The sequence below is a fragment of the Osmerus eperlanus genome, chromosome 6, assembly GCF_963692335.1.
Source record: "Osmerus eperlanus chromosome 6, fOsmEpe2.1, whole genome shotgun sequence".
In the NCBI taxonomy this organism is placed as follows: domain Eukaryota; kingdom Metazoa; phylum Chordata; class Actinopteri; order Osmeriformes; family Osmeridae; genus Osmerus; species Osmerus eperlanus.
The window spans coordinates 16,125,240-16,149,901 of record NC_085023.1 but is presented as its reverse complement, the minus strand read 5'-3'; the positions used below and the strand labels follow the sequence as shown (position 1 = coordinate 16,149,901).

General features: G+C 45.4%; 1 protein-coding gene across 1 annotated transcript in view; it reads right to left on the bottom strand.

The window, feature by feature from the left end:
• Positions 1-19,369, bottom strand: part of LOC134022400 (adhesion G protein-coupled receptor A3) — an 81,422-nt gene extending 62,053 nt beyond the window's left edge. The window contains exons 1-6 of the mRNA XM_062463884.1: positions 18,665-19,369; positions 11,321-11,392; positions 3,307-3,378; positions 2,369-2,440; positions 2,117-2,188; positions 1,837-2,000 (exon numbers count right to left, since the gene is read on the bottom strand). Of these exons, the coding sequence (XP_062319868.1) occupies positions 1,837-2,000; positions 2,117-2,188; positions 2,369-2,440; positions 3,307-3,378; positions 11,321-11,392; positions 18,665-18,888 (676 nt within the window). The 5' untranslated portion in view covers positions 18,889-19,369. The remainder of the gene's footprint in view (positions 1-1,836; positions 2,001-2,116; positions 2,189-2,368; positions 2,441-3,306; positions 3,379-11,320; positions 11,393-18,664) is intronic.
• Positions 19,370-24,662: the final 5,293 nt, after the last annotated feature.

Sequence of the window (24,662 nt, the reverse complement as noted above, 5' to 3'; positions counted from 1 at the left end):
TACGAGCATTTAAATGTACACACACAAACTCACTGTATGAGTACTGATGTGTCTCAAACAACATTTATAGATGGAAGGAGAAATGGTTAAAAGTGGAATGGCTGCTGACAATCAAACATTCAGCCAGGCTGCTGTGTTCTTGTCAACCTTGATTTCTCCCTTTATTTGAAGATGCTGCGAATGTTGACAAAAATAATCTTCTCACAAGCTCTGCTCTCATGGAGTAGCTTTCGAAGAGAACTCAAATTCGAGGTAATTACATGCCAGGTACTGTGTAAAATCATGTCCTTTTGTGTGGCCAAATACCACCAGCTAGGACAGGCACGTAGAAATTCTTCTTAGGCCATGCAGCGACCAATAAAAGAGCACTTCACTGCTGTGCCATCACACAATAAATAATTCCAAAGATGCAGGAGACCCTTGGGGAGTCTGAATCAACCAATTATTGATTATACATTATTCTATTTCATGCAAATCCATATTCATAGTGGGGTTGTAGGGTTTTTGCACAGGGTCTCATGGAAGCCGAGGAGAGGGTTCTCCGTGGGTAGATGGGTCGAGCAGACGTGCTGTACGTCTGCCCTGACCGCGCCGCAGGAAACACCTGATCCCCCACAGGAAGTGCCCCTCCGTTTCCCTTCCCTTGAGAGGGACAGCCACCCTGAGCGCTCCGCCAGGCACAGGGAGCGGAGGCGTCGCGGGGCCTTGACATCTGCTACTCATCACGGTGGAGAAGAAGCCGCAGAAACGAGGCGTGGTAACAGCCCCTAGTGTGTACTGAAATACGAAAAATTTATATATATATATATATATATATTTTTTTTTTACGATGGTTTGTTATCTTATCTAGAGCTATATTCTTCTTGACGCACCTTTCATCAGACGTGTGTGATCAGATCTGACGTGCTACGGCGGAGCAGGGACTGGAGGGAAGCCGCACAGCATTCCATGACACAAAGTGAAGCCATATGGGGATAATAGCTTGCAAATAACATTACAAGAAGTGCTTGTAGGAGCTCTGTACTGTGTCCAATCGAAGATGGCTGTTGCCAAGCACATAAATAAGGCAATGTAAAAGGCTATTGTAGAGAGAGAGGGGTAGTGAGACATGCAGGGTAGGGGGAAGGGGGGGGGGGGGGGGTGGAGAACGTTATCATGCTGTAATCCCATAATGGATGTGTTAGGCCTGAGAACAGAGAATGCACCACCCCACCACCCTAATTCCACACTTGGCTCTTCATCACATAGTCCTGCGTGGATTTAGCCTTTAATTGCTGGGATTGTTCAACGCAAATGAAAAACGCTCCGGATTACAGCGAATAACTTTGGGTTGGTATGTGCGGCTCAGACAGAGAGGTGTCAAGGTATTGAGAACAAGAGGGAGACAGGAAAAAGGCCTTTTATATGAGCAGCATTTCTCCCCTTCTAACCCCACAAACACACACTCACACATCCAAGAATAAGTCCAGGGGAACTCACTTTTCCAGCTCTCATCTCATGTGATTCTGTCACACCGATGTAATACACTGAAAGCGTATACAGGCCGTGGGGGGTGATGGGGAGTGGGGCCAGAGGCTATCACGTATGAGACACCCTCGCGACACACAGCACACAGCAGAGATGGAAAACCAGAACATTCTACCTTTCATCTCTCTCTCTCTCGTCATCTATGCTCCTCACACTCTGGCCTCACATATACACACAAGGGGCGATCGCAAACACACCAACGGGGACATCGGCGCTCCCATCGACTCCATCCCTGCCCTGTGAACCAAGCCCACCGACCAAAGTGTTCCGGCAGACATACTGTTAGAAAGAGGGTCCTATTGACAGTACCACATCGGAGCTGCTGTTCTCGGAGGTTGCGGAACTCCAGGCCGTGGAGGTGGTTGGGGTACACGCACAGGGTGTCGTTGGCGATGCGGACGCCCTTGGCCCGGGCCCACAGCAGCAGCCACTCCAGCTGGCAGTCGCAGAACAGAGACTCCGTACTGAAGTTCCTGATGGGACACGACACAGGAGGAACGTTTGTATTCTCGACGTGTGCGTTTGTGTGTGTGTGTGTGTGTGTGTGTGTGTGTGCGCGAGTGTGTTTCGATCTCCCTGGTGTTCTTACAGGACTCTGAGGGACAGAAGGTTGGTGAAGAGTCCCGCAGGCAGGGAATAGAAAATATTTCCAGAAAGGTACCTGTGAGGGGACACAATGCCAGATCCATGTTCAAATGGTTTGAAGAAGTTCAACAGCAACAGAATCGGTTGAGGCGTTAGTTTGGAACCACATTATCTAAGATAAACAACATATTTTCAACACACTCATTGCAAATTGTGCATTGCAGAGCTGTATGTTTTCAATTAGGAGATTACTCACAACTTGGAAAGATTGCCAAGGTCTATGAACATTTCAGGAGAGAGGCAGCCAATCCTGTTGTTGGACAGATCCCTAGATGGACAAAAAGCAAACTTTGTGGTTTAGAGATAAGCCAATCCTATTGGACTTGAACCATTAAGAGTAGTAATCTTGGACGGGTTGTCAGGGAATGTGTGTGTGTGACAGAAAACAGAATGGGTTTTGCTGTGACAACAAGTTTGTGTAGTGCGTGTGTCAGCTTGTGTATCTGTTGAGTCTCTGCCCTCTTCTCTCAATAATCTAATAACAAGAGCTTAAGTATCTCATGGAACTGTGATGTTCCAACCAGCCCAACTCCCAGGACATTAACCCTGACCTTTAACAACCTTTGACCTCTCACAAACACACACACACACATACACACAAGTCATACGGAGGCCTCCTAGATGTGAGTAGCTGAGTGCAGTTGCGATTGTGGCTCTGTGCCCTTCCCCTCTGTAATTAAAGAGCTGCTTTGCTGGAGCAGCTGTGGGAAAATAAGCAAAGCACTTGAGTAATCACCAGTTGGGGAGCACTTAAATTAGCACGAGGCAGCTCCTTTAGCCTGGCACACACGCGTCCCAAACCAGCATCCCTGCAACACCCTGCCAGTCTAAAAACCTGGACGATCATGATAGAATTAAGACATTTATACCGTAGACTTCATCTAAAGCCTTCTGTTTGTGTGTGTGTGCATGTCTTTGTGTGTGAGTGCTCAATTAAAGCATCCTAGCAAAATATCACCACTACTGCAGTGATAGCAGGCCACCCTACCTGTCCCCCCCCCCACCCTCCACACACCCACCCATCCACACACCCTCCACACACCCACCCACACACACGCACGCAAACACACCCACCCACACACACGCACACACCAACACACAGGCCATTTTGGGAAAGTGCTCTGTTATACTCACAGTCTTCTAAGAGACAGCAGTCCACGGAAGGCTCCGGGCTCCAGTGTGCTAATCAAATTATTCCTCAGGTCCCTAGAGAGAGAGGGAGAGAGAGAGGGAGAGAGAAAGATAAAGAGATACAGAGAGAGAGATAGGGAGAGAGAGAGAGAGAGAGAGAGAGAGAGAGGGAGAGGGAGAGGGAGAGGAAGATGAAGAGAAAGAGAAAGAGAAAGAGAAAGAGAAAGAGAAAGAGAAAGAGAAAGAGAGAGAGAGAGTGTGTGTGTGTGTGTGTGTGTGTGTGTGGGAGGGAGGTAGGGAGTGAGTGAGTGAGTGAGTGAGTGAGTGAGTGAGTGAGTGAGTGAGTGAGTGAGGGTGGGTAAAGAAAAAGAGATGGACGGGAGAAAGGGGGGAAAAAATGTGAGCAACAGAACAAGAATAGAAATGGAAAGTAAAGAATGAAAGTCAGAGTTGGAAGGCAGAAAAGAAAGAAACAGAGAGAGAGAGAGAGAGAGAGAGAGAGAGAGAGAGAGAGAGGCTCCCAGCACTCTTCAGAGCAGAGTCCACCTCACACTGACATTGAGATGTAAACATCATTTTCAGAGGAATCATAATTTCTGCATGAGTGTATTTAGAGGGTTTATACATTCTATGACTATATAGAGTAAAATTGACATGTTTTCTACATGTAGAGAAATTCAAGAGTGCATACTGCTATCTGAAAACCACAAATCCGCAGGAAAAACGTAATTACATACAGAGACTTGGAGAAAAATTGTATTTTGTCTTAGCGTGGTGGTGACATAGCTGTGTTCCCCTGAACAGAACATCTTATCCTATCTACCACCATTATCCACAATCAGAGCGAGAGAGTGAGCGACAGAGAAAGAGAGAGACAGAGAAAGGAAGGAAAGGTTCCTAACATAGGTATTAAGAAGAGTAGCACCTGTTTGTCCAACAGATGTTCTTTCCCTGCTATGCAGAAACAGTGTGGTGCCTAACAGAGAGAAGAGTACGCACACACACACACACAGACACACACACATTGCCGTTTCAGCCGAGTTCTCTCAGTTCCCCGGCCCCAAGTTGCTAAGAAAAGGACCCGCATCATCGCCGTACCCCGCTTCTCCTGATTTCCCCATTGAAAGCCAAAGATAACTTCCTGAAACTGTGTCCCCTGTTTCCTCCGCCTGCTTCTGTCAGGAGCGGTGAACATCACAGGCAGCTCGCTGCCTTGCTCTCCAGCCAGATGTGCCGGGGTGAGGAGCCACACAAACACATGGCTCAGCTCTCCTAGTCCGGCTCCAGCTGCTTCTACAGCTAGCAGCTAGCAGTCATCATGGCTGGGAGAGAGCTAACCAGGGAGAAGAATGAAACAATGAAACAACACTCGAAAATATAAATGCCCATCTTTTTTAAATCAACTGTGAAGAACTTAGCTAAATGATTCCTCTGTTGTTTTAGGCCACAGCGTAACCACTCGATGTTGCATCCAGGCGGCATGAGGTGAAGGCTACTGCCAAAGAACAAGGAGTGCTTTGCTGTAACTGATATTACTACTTTAACTTTACTACGTCAAAAACACTGAAGGACAGGCTGTTTTACACGGTAGGCCTTCACTGGAACTGGTGGTAATTTGGTCAATGTTAATCGTTAAACACACATAGCCACACACTTGCACACACAAACAAGGGAGGGAAGCCATCATTATCGTCAGATAAATGACTCCTGTCTGGGTTTAATGATCTGTGTCTTGTGTTAAATTGTTCGGTCCAGAGTTAAAACACACTTTGTCTGTGCCGTTAGTCCTTCCCTAGCGACCGCCACCAAGCAGCCATGTAGACACAAGGTCTGTCTCTAACCTTCACCACACTTTCAGTCACTGTCCTGAACATGCATACTGTATGCATATATATACGGTCTGGTGGACCACAATAGTGGACAATGAAAGACAGCTTTTCATGGATCAGATAAGTGTAGACATTGTAAACAGCCCCTTCATAGACTAAGCAAAACTGAAACTCAGTCACTTTTGGAAAAATATTTCTGATTTAAGAAGTCAGCGAGTCAGCAGTCTGTCTGTCTTTCCCTGACCACGTAGCACATGCCATGCGTACGGGTAGCACCAGTGGGTTAGTTGTGATTTCCTGTCTCTGCAGGTCTTTGATCACGTACAAACTGCAACAAGAAGACCAGGCCAAGGGCTGGGGCTGAAGGTCTGTCACCTGGCCTGTGGTACCTTCTGTACGCCTCCTTTTCATCTCTCCGAGTCTGCAGCAGCCAGCGGTCTCCTCAGCTAGGAGCTGTCCATCTGTCTCAGGGCTGACCAGTCAGCACTTCCCCTAACAGCCCTGGGCCTGGGGGCAGTTATGAGTGAGGTCAAATACAGAGGAGGAAGCAGCTAGCTAGCTGCTAGCTATAAGTATGCAGTTAGTGCAGTGCAGAAATGTCTGACAAGACCTTGACAGAGAAAAGCACAACCCAAAAAATGCCTGCAGGGCATTTTTTAGAGTTTGCTAAAACATTGTTGTTAAACTATTTGGGTCTGAGAGGCTTCATGTCTTTATGCTTTCCAAAGACCTCCTGCTCTGTTATACTGCCACATACTCATAATAACAGGGCTGGTTTACTGACAGTGTTCTATTCATCAGCAACAAGCTCTGTCTTCCAGTACCGCGCATGTGATTGTTGTGTTGTAGCATTGTTGGATTTCGGGGTGATTGGCAGGGGAAAGAGAAAGGCCGGATGGAAGTCCACTAGAATAAATAAGTCTTCCCGTTTCCTCAGACTAGTCTGTTTGTAGCTGTGGTCAAGAATAACACAGACACACACACACACACACAGTCCTATGTCTGAACATACCTATAAACAAACCCAAGGGCGACTATGAGGTGACCGACTCTTCGATACGTTCATCTGTGTAAACTCAGATGAGATGAATGTTTAAACAACAATCGTTTGGTTCTCTGCACACTGAGTGCTGGAAGTGAAGGGAGGAAACACTGACATAAACTCATCTCTTTGTGGCTAATGTTTAAAAGGCCACTGAAGTGGTTCCCTATTCATTTCCACAGTGCTGTATATCTTAGACTGCTGGAGTTCCCCACGTCTGTTTGACTCTTGAGATGTTCAGCTATTTCCCATGTAGTATGACACTAATGGGTAGATTAATCTCTGTTTCGATGACTTGCCACACACCCACACACATCCGTGCAAACACACTCCTGAATAGGGTGACTGGACCACACGCATGCTTCACAGACATAGTGCAGGACCTCATCATCTAACTATCTGCGTTCCTCTTGGAATCAGTGTTGTTGTAACTGGCCTCAGATTCAGTCAAATCTCAAGTACATGTAAACAGAGAAGAAAACATCAAGTTACTGTGAAGAATCCAACTGACCGCCAGAAGGGTTACGTAAGGGTTAATGATGATATAGCATGGAGTAATAGATTTGCTGTCCATGAAATATCTTTCTACTACGGTTTAACACACTAAATTCCAACAATGCAGCATGGTGCATTAGATAGGTTGCATGGTATATCACATGGAATGAGTGAGGACAAATATGATTGTGTAAGCCTTGTGTCATGTCTAATTTAATTCATTCCTAACAGCAATGTTATGTGTTTCCAGCAAACATAATTTAATCCTCTAGTGTAGGGGACTGAAGTCAAAATCCACTGTGACTCAAGAAAAGGCCGATTTGATACAACGCATGACGACTTCTCTCACCACCCTCAACACACATAAACACACATCTCCTACCCAACCAGAGAGCAACCGTGAGAGAAATAGAGAGAAAGAAAGAGAAATAAAGAGTGGGGGGGGAAGAGTGGGAGGCATATAGACTAATGAGAGGAGAGTTCACTCTCTGACAGTGAGAAAAGGCCACTGTGTAGCAGCAGTGGTCTCATTGCTGGAAAATTGCCTCCTCCTCTGTCTCTCCCACCGCGGACCGGGAATAACACAAGACCTTTAGCTCTACGCCCCTCACACAGTCAAGCTGTCAGTAGCTGCATGACAAGTCTCTTGGCCTAAGGTTTGAAAACGTGTTGTGCTTGCATTGATACCCCCCTCATATCTTTATGCTAATAAGGCGGTCCGTTTAACTCATTTGTTAATACTCCAAATATTCGTGGGTCAATTTGCACTGCCTTTGAGCAGCATGGAAGGGAAATATGTCTCTCACACTCCCCAAATGAGAGAAACACATCTCATTAGGGTGGAAACAGCCACCTACGGAATTGTAAATAAATATGCTTTGAAAAGTCGCTCGGGAGCAATAAGAAGGGGTAGTTAGACAGTTCAGTCCAATTAGAAAGTCTGGGCGCATGTCTGTGTGACAGACTTGTAGCAACCACTGCCAGGGCATCAAAAGCCATTGGGCTTTCCCTCACTGCGTTAGTTGGGAAATAACATATAGAATTCAAGGGGCCAACCATCATGAATTAGTAAGGTCCCTAGCTAGAGATATGGCATTGACAGACTACATCTGAATGCAGCCCAATGCTAATACATTTTGCCAAACAAGCTCATATTTTGTATGTGGTTTGGAAATCATTCTAAATCATTGACTCTTGTCCAACAGTCAGAATTATATTCCCTCAGTGTTTCTCCCAGTGTCTAATCAGTTTAAGCATTTATGATATGGAACCCTACTGCAATAATTTCCTGCCTGCTTCACTAGCAAGACAAAGAATGCTTCAGAGGGTTGTATATTTTCTGTAAGCAGGTTGCCCCTTAGGTATTTATTTAAAGGTAAAAAATTATATAATTTAATATATATATATCAAAAAATATATATATATAATAGTTAAAATTCACATATAGACTATGGAGGAGGAGCGGCAGGGCAGGTAAACAAAATAAGAAATATTCCTCCCTGGGGATGATAGTTACCTGGAATCGAGATAAACAGTAGTAATTTTGTCTAAAACATGAATCCTGAGAGAAACACTTATACATACACTTTTATTTACTTACCCTGTGTAAAGTGACTGCCAACCAAGAGATGATTTCCAACACTCCCTTTCAGGACGTCACAAACTGCTTAATACAGATAAATCACTATGCTTTAATGTCTTGCCATTGGCCAGTTGGAGATGGAAAACAAGAGAAGTAACTCTTCTTTAGAGGTAGAGGTATGAGACAGAGTTGATGGATGGTCTGTTGGAGAGCTCCTCAGAGACCAGGCATCAGAGAAGCCCATAAGAGAGAGAGACAGAGAGTGAAAGAGAGACAGAGAATGGGAGAGAGAGAAGGGGGGGGGGGTTGAAGAGTCAGCCTGTCTCTTTCACAGCCTGCTGGGTACAGTAGATCAGTAGACCCCCAGAACTGAGGTAGTTAACCTCCAGTGTGACCCTCCAACTGGCTCACATAAAACACTGTCGAAAAGCCTCATATCTCAAAACAACACTAAACCATTGGGGCCTGTCTATATTATGACTACTTCCTACATACCACAGTAAGCTGCTTTTTAGATATTGTCGTATGAAAGAACGCTTGATTGCTAATGGTATTCTACGCCAGAGCAATCATACTGTGTGTGATCCTTATCACATGAATTCACTTCATGATCAATTATGTATGACACCAAAGATTTAATCAATACAGGCCCAATCCAACAACTTTAATACAGTAGAATTGTTCTCCCCTCTGCAATAACCCTTGACCTCTGAGGGCATGTTTCCCAAGTGGACTCGGACGTGAAGACAATTACAGAGAATCCTGAAATACCCCAAACTCACTTTTGCATTAAACTCTGTTTCCAGGCACTATTTCCCCCAGTCTTCCATTCACATGCAGAGCCGGCGGTGCAGTGATCTGTCCTTGAGGGATCTGCCATGCATCCATCAATCCAACGCGTCAGACTGAGGAAGGGGGAATCGACTGAGTCCTCTCCTCCCCAGCAGGAACCACAAGACAAGGAAACTTTAGAGGACGCGTCCCGCGCCCCCGACGTCTGCTTGTGGCGTGAGGAATGGCGGTGGCCACGACTCGCCACACTGCATCTTGATGAAGTCCCCTCCGTGACTTCGCTGTTGGTGTCAGTGAGGAACATTGGGTCAAGCCGACTATGTCCTCTCTGTCTCTCAACTGACTGTTGAGAGATGAATTCATTTGGACTTCAATCCGATCCTAATGAAGGTTAATCAGAGTGAGAAAACCCACACACCAGCTACATGGGCAAGCCCACCACCACAAGCTCTGTTCTTTGCCGCCGCCAACCAAAGTTGTGGGAATGCATGAGGTAGTAAAGCATTCTACCCTTCTAGGGGCGGCTGTGGCTGTGGCTCAGGGGGTAGAGAGGGTCGTCTTTTCATCGCAAGGTTGGCAGTTAGATCTCTGACTCCTCCCAGGCCATGTGCTGAAGTTTCCTTGAGCAAGACTCTGAACCTCAAGTTGCTCCGGTTGGGCAGGCCGGCGCCTTGCATGGTAGCTCCGCCGGTGTCGGTATGTGTGAGTGTGAATGGGTGAATGAGAGGAAAACTGTAAAGCGCTTTGAGTGCCGCTAAGGTAGAAAACGCGCAATAGAAATGCAGTCCGTTTACCCAGACAGAGAACCAGTGCTAGGCTTTGTTGCGGATGTACATACCAGTACTCCCTTCTGACCCATTTTGAAAGATAATAATGAGACCTGAGTTGGACCAGGCTACTCTCTTCACATACATACTGCCTCTCCTCTCACATAGGGAAGACTGAGAGATGCCACTGTGGTTGAAGTGAAAGGTCAAATAAACAAGTACGGTGAAATACAATCTCCAATTTGCGCGATATACTAAATACAGATGATATCCACCACAGGTACATTCAAACTTGTTTCTCAAACTTGTTTCCGTATACACCAACCAAAGCTATTCCGCATGGCCATCAGTTGAAACTATGCCCCTCCCCCTCTACAACATTTCTACATCCCACCCCCACCCGTCTCCGCTACCCTACATCAGCTCTTGCTGGTGGAGGGCCTGCGTGGTCACAGTATGGGGAGTCAACACTCCCTGACACTCAGCCAGTGAAGCGCCGTGTCTTTGGGTGCCAACGCCTCCAGCCCCAGCCAGACAATCAAACAGCCGGCCGTTACAGCCCACTCACGGACCAGAACTGGAAACACTGCCTGGGCACCCCACCAGCCCTAGGTACACTGGCCCTGCCATCAGCTGCCGCTTTCAAGACGGACAGGTGTTGGGACAACGGGACCCAATTGGCCGTGAGGTCAAAGGTCACGTGGTGACACGTCACCTGGACATATATCAGCTGCATAATCTGTTTATTGATCCTGTAAGGGTGCCATTACACCATAGAGGAAGACCGATGACATCCTTATGTATGCTGCACAGGGACATCATAGAAAGTAGATGAGGATTCTCCTTCTGCTGTAATGACCTGTCAAGGGGCTCCACAACAGAACTGGCTTTAATAGAAGTTCCTTGGCTAGCAGCATTAGTAATGATGTCATTAGCATTCTTAAATAGTTCCACTCTCAGAAAGATGGTCCGAATTCGACGTCACCATTGAATGTGATGGTCACTCATGGAGTTGAAGGAATGGTAATCATCACTGGTTGATTACCGAGGGAACCATCTCAACAGGGAAAGGGTGGTTAGAGCACTTGACTGCAGATCCAGAGGTCAAAGGTTCAAATCCCCTCCATGTACTGTACGTTGCTTTGGATAAGTGGTTTTCATTCAATGATAAATTAATTATTACATCGTCACTCAGTTTCCCATGGCTGGACACTTACATCACTCCCACCCTTCGGTGTCCTATCGAAGTGCCAAATCCTATGGACTTGCAGTGCTGTTATGTTACCCTATATATTACACCATTAGGACACTTACTCTTGCAATTGAGTTAAGTGCTGTGGCACTTACTATGGGCATCAAAGACCATCCTCTCTTAAAGCGGTTCATTATTATTGTACAGTGATTTAGATTATTCTAATTTTACTTCCTCTCCCAGAGCAGGAGACTAGTGGTGAAGCCAGCTTTAGCGCACAGGGGCTCGACTGAAAGCACAAGCCACAGAGGTACTCACAGTTTCTCCAGAGCGGCCAGGCCATAGAAGGAGCCGTTCCTCACCAAGGAGATCTTGTTGTTGCTGAGGATCCTGAGGATGAGACACAGAGAGAAAGGGACTGAGGTGAGGCAGTGAGTGTTTTTGTGTGTGTGTGTGTGTGTGTGTGTGTGAGTGAGTGCGTGCGTGTGTGTGAGATATAGTCTAAAGAAGGGCCCGCGAAAACAAAGAGAAAGATGAGAGAGAAATCACAATCCAGTAGAAGAGGCAGAGGAGAGAGAGATCTAGAGGCAAAACAGAGGGTGCAGAGGAAAGGGACAGAGGTGAGACAGACGATGGACAGCAGAGAGAGATGGTGAGCCAGGGGACAGATTTGTAAATACCTCCAGAAATACAGCCAGGAGGTGATTTATACAAAGGCCCCGTAAATTATTCATCCTGCCAATAACTTGGGGCAAGGTGAAAATTTATCCTTGATTAGATCTGGCAGTAAATTTCTCATCTGGGCTACATTTCTGTCTTATTTATAGCCACATGTGGTTAAAACGGGTAATGGACCCCCATGTCAGAATATCACCCTCGCCGGTGAGGTCTAACGCAACGCCAATTCAGCACAATTCAATCATCCACTGCTAGTTCTAACACTAAACAAATCAATGCTATGTTCCACAGGGGGATTTAGTGATGAATGGATGTGAACATGCGAGCCTGTGTTGATAGTGATTTGGCTCAGAGAGAGAAGAGCACTGCAGATGCTTCATACTTGTATGAAGAGATAAATGCCATTGATGAAATCCTTTGTTCTCTAACATAGAGGCTATTTGTATGGAGCAGGGAGGGAAAGTTTTGACTTGAGTCTCCCTGGAGAACAGTTCAGACTCGTTCCTCTGATGTAAACAACCGTCGTCACACACAGGCCTGTGGGTAGAACTTCAGCCTCCGTGAAGAAAGTCGCACACACATACATACACACACAAAAAAACAGGGGCGCAGAAATATCCTACACAGTGTCCAGAAAATCCCTGACATACCTGTACAAGGTAAAACACACACCGCCACAGGATAGACCCAAACAAAGATCCCCAGGTAGTGAGTTGGGGAGAGTCCTGGGGGACTCGTTAGAGCACAGATGGTGCTCGTGTGATCTGCTGCTGCAGGGAGGTAAACATATCAGACTTGAGATAAACTCTACTCACCCATCCCAATAGTAACCATCTCTGTGCCCACACACACACAGATCTACTCAGGGGCTTTTAAGTGGACAATCATACAGTAGACATGCACATGGAAACAGATAACCCAATCCAAACATCAGACATTGATTTTCCCTGTCGGGGTATAACACATCAGCAAAGGATTTTGACTTTGAAAACTGAGGTACTCAGCCCAGCCCCCCCCCCCCCACACACACACACACTTTTTCCCCTCCTTCCTCCCTGCTGAGCTCTGGGCTAAGAATGGAGCGGTGTGTAATGATTTATGTCACGCTTATTCCTGGGCCCAGATCCACATCATTTCAAATACAACTCAGATGGCATTTTTGGGATTTCGTATCTGCTAAAATATTGATTGCTCTTGCCAGATCCTATATCATCCTGTCTGCTGGGGCTGTGGGGCAGGCCTGCCGGTATGGCGAGCGTTGGCATGCTGTCTCTAGCCCGTCACTGCCTGCATGCCGAGATAGAGGCCTCGCTGCTTTGCATGCACTGTGTCACATGGCTTGCTCCCACATGCTCAAGGTCAAACCCCTCCCTCTCTATCCTCCGTCTTCCTCCGTGTCTTCTTTAACAAGGTCGTCGTCCTCCTCTCCCAAGCGATGGGAGAGGTTTGGGAAGGCTGGTAATTGGGATGTGTCACGAGTCACCTCAGTGACTAGAGGGCGCTTCGTTTCACCAGCAGGAATGCATCCTCCATTCTAATGCGATAGGATTAAGCAGCTTGATCCCATAATGCATTGTGCTGAAGAAGCAAATTGCTGACCGACCGTGCAGGGAGGGGGCTGTGCTATAGCTGTTCTGCTCGAATAGCCAGGGTGGGAGATACACGAGCCATACGGACAGACACGTACACATACAATGACACAGCAAGAATGACAAGGGGAAAAATTTTAACATATCTAAGCTTGCTGGAAAAGTTACTGTTGGAGTAAAACAGTGCTTTGAGCACAAGAAATATGAAGATAAAGGGTTTAAGGGAAATATGAAGAAATATGAAGAAAAGTGATGAAGAAATATGAAGAAAGTATAAAGGGTAAATATAAGGGGTTAATATAAAGGGTTTGCTTTCAGCAAACCCTTTATCTGATCAGAAAGGCACCCACTTGAATAAGATCATGTGGTACTGGTTTGCAAGAGCTGTATACTGTACCGTCATCTTCACCTCCGCTTGCCCTTCCACCCCTAACTCCCTCCCCCGCCTCATCCTGTGTCTATGGGCAGAAGTACCCTCTCAGCAGGCAGGGACAGGAGGCCTCTGTTTGTGCAAACTCAAGCGTCCCCCGATCTGTGTGTTTCCAGTGGAAAGCAGCCGCTTAGCGACCCCTGCATGCCTCTCTCAGGCCTCTGTGCAACGTCCGGGAAATCAGAGGCAACACATAATTGTACATTATGTAAACAGCGCATGACCAGATTCTAGAGAGTCCTTCCAACTTTCTATTTACATGATCAATTATGTTCTCAGAGGATAAGCTGCTTTCAGGAGAACAGACAAATTAAATATTGTCTGGCTGGGGCCAGAGCAAATGGTCTATGTCATTGCTCTGTGTTTTTGTGATTAGGGCTAACATGGAAGTCTTAACCACACTACACCACACTTCATAAAGTGTGTGTATTTCAGGCACACAGAAGCCTAGGCTACATACAGTTCTGCTTTAATTTACAATCTATACTCACATTTGAATAAATATATTGTTTATCTTGTATGTTTCCTGTTTGGCACAGGCATTAAATGTTAGCCTCACTGGAATTGTACTTGGTGGTTAAATGTTTTGGAGCAACTCTTATATCAACTCTTGTCCAAGATCACCAGTCCAATTCTTTTCCCCAACACCACAGCTAGTATATTTCTGTAAGGTCCATTTCAAAATGCAACATCTTTACAGTGAGACCAGCCATGCACTAGAGACATCCAACTTTATGATTATAAGAGAGCAGACACAAAAATAACTTCAATTGATGGGATCCAAGTCACCAATCATGGGGACCAAGTGGGGAAAAGCTCACAATGTGAACTATCACAAACATGCAGAGGCGGCCCCATGGTTTCCAGCCATTTCTCTTCAAACATCCAAACCCCTCTGTTATTCTACAATATCGGGTTACTAGGCACAGCTAACCAAAATAACATATTTCATATCGACTAACATTGACCTTGGATGAGAAACAGACATTGCTGGGGAGTTCAAGTATTAGTAGCGCCTCAAATAGGCCCAAGCTGACAGCTGAGCATGTGGCGCCGCCCCGCAGGGCAGCAGAGAGACTCCTAGTCAGGCTCTCTAACTGAGACCATGCTAATCATCACGCTGGCTTTTTGCATAAATCAGTATTTGTGATAAACACAATTAATTCTCCCCGAAGTTCGTCAGAAGACAGGAAACTGTTCAGTCCACTAAACAATGGCATTAAAAAAAAAAGATCATATTGACAGGTGGACCGTCATGATTTTGAGATTTAATTTGATTGAGTGACACATACACGCACGCACCCCCCCCCCACACACACACACACACACATACACACACTGAAACATTGCTCTTAGGCCTCTGCATAGATGAGACAGGGAGGGAGTTAATCATGTTTCCTACTGTGACCACCCCCTGCTACAAAAGCATTAGGCATCACGTTTATAATTGACTCGTTTTGCGACAGAGGAAAACACAACATGCTTGCTTAGGCCGGTTTGCCTGTGCGCCAGCAGACTTATGACAGTTTAAGAAACCTTGGTATTTACTCAATGGTGAAGGGAGGAGGTAGGGATAACAGACTAGAAAAGTATCCTTGGCGCTCATTGTATTTGTCTTTCCCAATATTTTTAGACGGTAGACAGTTGACTAAGGTTGGACACATTCTTGGGTTCTCAAGGCCATCGTGATTTGCAAGCTGTTCTCTCCTCTGAACAGTCATGAACTGTGATTCCTTATCACCTAAAGAAAAAACGGAGCAAAACAACAGATTTTAAAACACAAAATGAATCACACACAACAAGGGTTGGGAAAGCTAGCCTTTTACAGGGAGTGCAAGTAAATGTGGTACTCACTATTTTGGGGCAGAAAATAAGTGATTTCAAAGAAACTTTCCTTTTGGACTTCAGACACTAATGCAGGGAAGACCACTTCTTAACATGATCCTTTGATTTAGCCGCATGAGTGCTGGATAAAAGCAGTGAAACAAAACCATGGAAGTGCATGTCAATACTAGCCTTAGTCCTAATCTCTAGCTAGTGTATATGGTCATTTTGGCCCGGTCTCTTTAAATTAAGGGTTGGTACCACAGCTTATTAAACTATGGCCTTTAACTGACCGAGAATCTCTCCTTCTCTGTCCCCTCCCTGTTTCCTAGGTCCATAGTCTGCACAGAGGATACAGAGGGAAACATGTGCATGTCACTGAAATATTCATTCAGAACCACTCAGGACAGTGAGGAGTGTACCGCACAAACAGCACCCGGGCTGAAATGCAAAAGCACTGAAGAGAGGAAAAATAAGAAAGGGAAGGAAACCGAGATTTATAGATAGCTCAGAGGAAAACAAATCACAGAGGACACAGGAGGACCTCTTACGCCAGTGTCCGCATTGTGCGTCGCATTGTGGGTCTATTGTGAATTTGAGGTTAGCGGTGACCTCAATCCACCAGTCTGACTCAGGTAACTGCTCCCCGACAGGATGCATAGCGACATGACGTATACAATGCAGCAGAACTCCTGTCATTGTAACTACAGTCTGAGGATCTTCTACTGTGGGAGTGGATCAAGGGAGTACACTTCACGTCTCGAGAAGAGCAACATCTCTGTGGTGTGAGGAGGGAGGCTGCTATGGTCTCCTGCTTCCTTCCACCACGACACCACAAGCTTCCCCTCCTGACTGTATCAAGAGACAGGCTGATGGCCTGTAGACTGGCCAGGCCAGACACCTCCAGATATGGTCTCTGCCCACCCAAGCCATATTTTGTCCTTGACATGCTTTAGCACCAAGAGAGAATGAGGGCCTGTCATGCTTTGGGGACTTGTGGCTCTCAAATCTGAAATGAATGTTGTGGAAAGTTTCATATCAAGCGTCAACTTGGTTTTAGTCAGAACAAGTGAGAAATCTGGAAGGACTGTTGCATTACAAATTCTCTATGTAGGAGTCCCGAGTCGTCTTTGCTGTCAGTGATACAGTGCAAAAAGAGTCCACATCTTGTCAGAAGTGATATACAAATGGAGAAAAGTCCTGTCCTAGTTGTAGCTTGGCATTAAAACTGTGACTGAGCAACAACCCCTGACAAACATTCTGTTTATCTTTCTGTGTCACGTCGTTTCTATGTCACAGAGCAAACAGCTATTTCCCCAATACTACCTCTATCCTATCCTCTGCTTTCTGTGTCAGTCCCTCTGACTCTCTGTCCCTGTCACTCCATCTAATGTCTTTCTTACTCCCTCTATCCTTCAACTTTCCCTCTCTTGCTAACTTCCTTCTGTGACTGCCTCTTGCACTATCGCCCCTTTTTCTCTGCCCTTTCCATTTCAGTCTCCCCCCCCGCCTCTCCCTGTATCTCTTTGCCTCCCTCACTACCAATCTGTCTTCCTTTTGACTGTAGCCAGTGCTACGTCCCCCAGCCAGGGTATTGCCTCAGACAGGTGTCTGCTACAATCCCTGCTACTGTGCTCCAGAGAGGCCCAGTGTCTCTCCTACTCTGCTTTGAAAACCATTACAGCAGATAGGTCCCAAGGTCAACAGAGCTGTCAGGCCTGACTCCCCAGAAGCTTCTCCCCTGTTAGATCGGCCCGAAAGGAAGAGGTGTTAATGGAGGGCTTCGGCTGCGCAGCAGCTGGGACAAATTACTCAAATTGAATTTCTCCATTTTATGTTTGATGTTGTTCCATCACGTACAGGGTATGTTGTAGAAATTAAAGACCAAAGAAAATTATTTAAGGTTTATGAAGTAAATTTTTGGTTGCTTTGTTGTTTACTATTGAGCTAAATGTACATCTTCATAGATTAATTATTCACTCAGTCAGTTCTTTGTGTAGCAATAATAAATCTGCTCTGATGAAACAAAATACAGCTCTGGAAAAAAATAAAAGACCACTGCACCTTTTTCCTTCCTTTTAAAAAAAGTTGAGAAGGACAATTTTGAGTGGGGAACAGAAGGGTAAAATGTAAGAGGCCACTACAAATTGTACCCCTCTGTTCCTCACTCAAAATGGTCCTTCTCAACTTTTTATATTGATTTTTGTATAGCTGTATATTGAAGCTAGGTCTATATGGAGGGCAGGGGTGTGTGTGTGTGGGGGGGGGGGTTACTGTACATTCTGTACACATGAAGACAAGGCTAATGAGAAGGCTGAGGCCCCAGCCTGGGAGGGATCTGGAGAGAGATTCATCAGGACATCCACTAACTGAACTCCACATGTGCATACTTCCCTCTGATATCTGTTTATTTTCACAGCACGTCTAAACAAAAGCGAGACTCTAGCCTGACAAAGGTCACATTTCCTAATGCAGAAAAACTGCTTCCTGGCAATGGGCCTACAGGACAAGAGCAAGGCTGGACAAGGGGGAAAGAGAGGATATAGTTGTTAAGTTTGTATTTAACAAAAAAGGTGTTCAAGATTATCTTGAAGCTTAGTCCTCTGCCCCTAACTAAAATAAGACCAAGATGTTTTATTTAAGGACAATTGATTCAGTTTAACAATAATGATGAGCTGCAATCAACACTGTGACCTCATGAAGTGTGGGGGTCCATGGAGGGCACTTTCAGAAATGAAACTCTTCTGTGGCCTCCAGGCTAAATCAACATTGGTTGTATGTGTTACTAGTCATAATGCAATAATAATGACTCATATACAAAACTTTCTCGAAGATTTGCTTATTGCTAGCACTGATTTCAATCGAATTCAACATCATTATTTGTAATTAATTTGCATCCATATTTCAGTATATACCTCTGGACACAATAGTGTGAATTGGCAATAAAATGGGAGGGCTGACATAGGATTTCATTCAAGTAGGCTACACAAACTTTGACTGTATTACTCAAATATTTACAGTACTATTTACTGTGTGCTGAATGTAGCAAAGATGGGATGTGCTTGAACAATTTGCTGTAGCAATTGTGTGTGACATCTAAAGAAGGATGCAATATCAGAACAAAATGAATATGTTACTTACAAGAAAACAGTTTTGTTGGGTAAAAAGCTGGGTTGTAAGGTGTCCAATAATTCCACATCGTCACAAACAACTTTCACACGGAGATGTCTGCTCAACTCCTTGGACCTCTCAGAAGTGCAGACACAGCTGTCAATGGTGAGATCCGGACAGTCGTTGCTCATACAAGACGTCCAAAATCCCATACACAGAAAGATCAGCGCTTTCATTGTGAATTGAATGGTCATCTCAGGTTATCTCTCCCCAGTTTGTAAGACAGGTGGACACCATTTCATATAGCCTATGTTCACATAGGTATGGACATCCCGACCAAAGATGTTCAATAATGTTGAGTTGCAAGGCTTGTTACCTAACAATGAGTAGAATACACCTGCTCTGTCCTCCGACAAATTAAGAAGCAACTTGCGCGATTTTCTATTAGAGATAGCGGAAGCATTTCTTTTACATACGTTTCAAATGTTTTTGTCATCACTGATCACGCTCACAATCACACTTGCTGTCAACTTTTACTGTAGCGATTTTTTTTTTAAGTTTTCAAGTTTCCCTCCAGCGCAAAGGAATGTTTTATTTGCAACCTTGAACTCCGTCTTCTTAGTCGAAGGGTACGTTTTGACGTCGTGTTATTTGTATCACCGCATTCCAGCGTAGTTAATCAAGGTCATCGTCTATTCCGTTATCAACAGGTTGCCAGTACGTCCTCATTCACGGCTTGCGCTCCCAGCGATAGGCTACTTACTTTAACAGCCCACACAATATGCAGCGCATTGAAGTCCCACCCTCGTGCATCCCCGCAGGAAACCGAGGGATGTTTCGAATAGAGTTTTAAAAACGTATCTTAATAAACAACTTAATATTATTTTCGGAGTGAGTCTACTCAGACATGAGCTAGGCTACTGACAGCTAGTCCAGTGTTTCGTGTCCAATTACCCTGGACTAGTTAATGTGGCTATACTTAAAGTAGTATGCCTGTACTGCTTTCAAGGGAGCCTTTAGTACAACGTAATGGATAATTTCTGCTGCATGATTTATACCTAAACACAGAATGTTTCCTCAGACAGAAACAAAAGCCACAGGCTCATCATTAACAACAACAGAGGCCATGTTCTTGGAATCATGATAAGGAAACAGAAGAACCGGTCATGGCTATACATTCATACATATCAGGGCTATTTCTCCACATTTTGGGGGAGTGGAAGTAGAACTGCAGACAATGTGTGCAGAGATATGAATCATATCCTATGGCTGAGGATGAGCATGTATACAGTATCCAGCCCTGGGAGACAGAAGCTGTGGCAGCTGGTTGGGCTCCCCAGGGCTGGGGCGAGGTGCTTCCCCTGTGTGTGCTCGGTGCACCAAGCCAAATTCCTCTCTCATTATCTACATTGTCTCCAACACAGACTGGGAGCACAAAGGAGCATTTCAAGCCGCTCCCTGACGCCGTGAGAAGAGCAGCCCATGTTTCTCATTCTTCTTCCTGACAGGCAAACATGGACTGTCTCTCCACAGGGTTGGGCTGCGCAAGGCAAGAGGCACATTTCCCCCTCCCTGTTTTCGGAGAGGGAAACTCAAGCCATATGGAAGTCTTACTTTCCCCATGGTGAGCCGTTGCTCCTCTGACTGTCACTCATGCTTGTTTACACAGATGTACACGTACCTTGTTCGTGAAAGTGAGGAAGGCGGATCTCCCCCCCAGATGACCCTGGGGAGGCATAGGCCAATTGGCCAAGAACCCAGTGGAGCTGACATCATCATTTGAAATGATACATCTTTAATGGAGCCTGGAGACAGAAACTTTTATTTGGATGCGGGCCATCTGCGTTCACTGACTGGGTTACTTGCTTGGCCTTAATGGAAAACAGAGCCCCTGCAGTCAGGCTCTTCTCTAAATATTTTCTTTTGTGGCAGAGCAGAAGATCCTCACATCGACAAACAGTGATTTGATATGACAAAAGAACAGACAATAACAGCGCAGTTTCGCACCTAAACAGTTGCAAGTCATATAAACGGTTTTATGGTGTGTTTATTGTTACGGCACACATACACAGCCTCTAGTGATCATCCAGCAGCTGTGTAACTGTAGACCAATTAACATTTTGTGAATGTTATAAACTTTTCATGACAGCAACCTTTTCTGATGACATCATGAAAATCGTTCTGAGCGTCAGATGGTTCACATTCACTGTTTACAGCAGTGTTAGGGGAAGCCCGGCTGAAACAGTACTAACAGTTACATTCTAAAGAAAAGAAAGAAAGACTCATTAGAACAAAAGGAAGCACCAAAGTCAATGGTATTGAACCAATGCAAACAGGCTTTGTCTGTAGCCTGTGTGTTCATGTTTTCCCAGTCACTACTCTGTCAGCATTGGCTCGTGTTAGCGCTCACAGCTCTCCATTATTGCCTTGTGACAGAGATGAATGAACCGTGGCTGCAAGGCAATCACAGTCCTCGCTAAATATTTACATGCAGCGCTTGAAAAGGCCAAGGCACTACTGCAGCAGGAGGACAGAATTTCATTATTACCTCATGACTAACTTCTCTGACATTTCTGCTTAGTCTTTGCTTATTTCCTTTGTGCTGTTTTAGTCGACTTTACAATTAAGTGAAGTTAAATGCTTGTGTTAATTCTATGAGCACTCCCTTACAATGACAATGTTTTCAGTTATAAATCTGCCATATTTACATGATGGACCCAAGTGGTCTTGTTAATGAACGTGCATTGCCCCTTCTTAAATTTAAAGCATAAACATAAATGTATGTACTGTATACACGTACATGCTTACAATATATACAGTATATATGCATACAGTCTGTAAAGTATACAGAATATGAAAACATTGTCATTGTGTCATATACAGATACACACACATAATATACAGTATATACTACAGTATATGGTGTGAAAGTGAATAGTGGGAAGCAACAGTATCTTGTGTTATGTGTTGAAGAGAAAATGAAGGACTTCTCTCAGTGATCTAGGAGGAGGAAGTGCCAAGAGGAAACAGTGTGACCAGAGCTGTATATAAAGGAGAGGGGCTCTGGTGTGAGGAGGACTCTGGACGTGTGGCCACAGTGCCCCCAGGGCAAAGCAGAATCACTGACCACCAGCCACTAGATCACCGCGATACCACTTCACTGAGGCTTTGGCCTGGAACATGATGCTCGAAACAGAGGCCATGAGAAACCAAATCATTTCCTCTGAGGACACTTTGTTTTCTGGGCTGCCACTGCTGGAGACGTATTGCCCAATAGAGGGTATGAGCAATGCTTCAGCCATCTCTATTGCATGATAGGGCTAATCATTGCACCACATCAATATGCTAATCAGTTATGTTGGATCATCAACTGTCTCTCACTTAGCTTTGATTGTTTGATCAATTGGCTGTTTTGGGAGAGAAATGCACATGTGCACACAGCATAGCACAGCCATGGATGAGCTCACAGTTGATCAATTAATGTGGGCCATGAGAGTCACTCTGCGACATTTATCATCTACGTCTAGACTTGTTATGCACCTGCGGACACTAGACCTTCACTGCCCACTGATTCAGTTCTTTTTTTGTTCTTTTTTTTGGGGGGGGGGGGTTGTGCTGTCTCATTCCAAGCAATATGCATGAAAATAGCTTGAAATCATTTAAACCCACAGATCTCATGAATGTCTTTGATATACCGCACTTTGTTTTCCAAGGCTCACTACCGTCGTCATTAGCGTCAACACAATGGCTCACTTCTCATCGTTAGCACAGACAAAGACTGCTTTTGACTCGTCAGCAATACATTTGCTTTGAATAAACAATTTGCGTGCAGCATACGAATTTGCGTTCTTACACAGATGTGCTGAGGAGACAGGGAATCCATATTCCCTAGCTGTTGGGCTGAGCAGAAGAAAACTTGTCCTCATAAGTATTCTGGTCCCCAGCAGTAATCCGGTTTACGTGAGCAGAGACCCAATGAGGAGATGAACTCCCATGAGAACATTTCTTTCCTGGGTGGGGCGGGTGGGCACGGGGGGGGGAGGGTTCTCTGCCGTCCTTTACATGTCCTCTGAGTTATCACCATGGAGTGATTCCTCACTGTGCTCTATTCTGCTCCACAGGCGAAAAAAAGGATGGGGTTGAAAACACGCAAGTGTGTGTTCGCACACACACACGCGCACAAACGCAGTCTACAACTCTAAACACACGCACACACGCAAACAGTCTGCAACTCTTTTTTCTCCGTGGAACCATGAGGCAACGAGGATGGAAAGGGACATCCGAAAAACGAGCTGAAGTCATTGAAACAAACTATCTATTGAAAAGCCTGGGCTTTTGAGACAATGCCATTTTGTCTCATGACATCTTTCTAAAAACAGCCCTCAGGGTGACTGCTGTGAGGACTGTGACCTCTGGGCCTGTGAGGCTGTAGGGACAGTGGTGCCAGCCTAGTATAACTTCCACCCATCCCTCAAGCATAATTGCTGCTTGTTCTCTATGGTGAGATAGGTCATCAGAGAGTCAACCAAGTGCTCTGACAACGCACAGATTTCACGCCATGTTATCCGTCTGTCAGGGATTTCTTCCTCTCTCTATCTCTTTCTCGATCTCTGGTGCTTTCTCCATTAAAAGTACACGCTTGGCTCTTTCGAGAGATGTCTTCCTCATATCCATAGTGAGGATCTCACGGCTGTTTCCCTGGGGAAAGTGCAGGCAGCCCTAGTTCCTACCCTCCTCTCACTGCACTAGTCTGCACCAGAGGCTCTCACCCTGCGAACCTTTCATCTCAACGGGAATCTTATCAACCTCTGCACACTTTTCATCGCAACTTTTCACAAGGGAGCTCTTTAATTGTTCCGCATTAAAAAGGGGGAAGGATGAGAGGAAAATAAAGCAAGCACATGTCCCTGACCACAGGAACCTCTAATCTGCCCAGCTAAATCCTGCCGTAGCTGTGGCAGTCTGCCAGAGTAGCGACGCTAACGTTGGGCTCTTTGGTGACGCCCACTCTGTCATCTGATGGTGGGATGTGCTGGTGGCCTGTCACCCGACCTCCTACTTGTGTCATCCAGCGTATGCGTCCGCACGCCCTGGAACACCCCTCCAAACCAGTCACGCCGCTCCAAGCTCTTTAATTGGCTCCGACCACTGATTTGGCCAGCTCATCATCCCCACAGAATGTTCTGCCATGCCACCACAGCAAAGGGTGGGAGGATGTGGCGGGCTGGCGCAGAGGGGCAGAGCCACGAAAAACCATGACCTCAAACCCAGAAGGTCGCACATGGTGAAGTCCCAGCATGTTCTGAGAGGGCAGATAGCCTTCCACAGCTGGGCTTCGTATTAAAACTAAAACGGACCCAGTGAAAACAACTGGGAAGCTACTGTGGGAATGTATGAAATTTATATTCCATGGTCTAGCTTTAGTTTTTGTAGGTGTGAGACCTTGTTCCGTTATACATGTAGTTCCATCTTAAATTTGATTTCCAACTAAAAGCATGAAAAACGACTTTTCCACTACTCTTACTGACCACTTCCTCCCATATCCCATCTGCCCATGGCTATGTGGAGAGAAAGATGGAGGAAGAGAGGGGTGGGAGAAAATATGAACCCCCAGCTGTTACAACAGATCACCTCTAGAAAGAGATGTGCTACATATCTGGAATAGGTCACAATACTTGGCAGATTACTGGAGGTCACAGTGCTGCACATGCCAGTTAGCCTACCAGCCCTGTGTTTCACTGGATAAAACACCCAGGCTATTCCCATCTTCACCTTATCATTTCACGCTTGTCTCAAGGGGAAAATATAGTAATGGAAATATGTTACAGTACAGCTGCAATATTCCTCTCAACCTCTTTTATGTGCAGCTTTTATGCAAAAATAACTTTATTGCTTCAACACATGAGTAAATTGGTAATTTATTCACATTATTATACAACTGACACGATGCAATAAAAATTTCAGTCCCTACGGTTTTGAATTGAGAATCTTGAGGCAGAATGGCTGTCTTACACTCAGAGATTTTTAT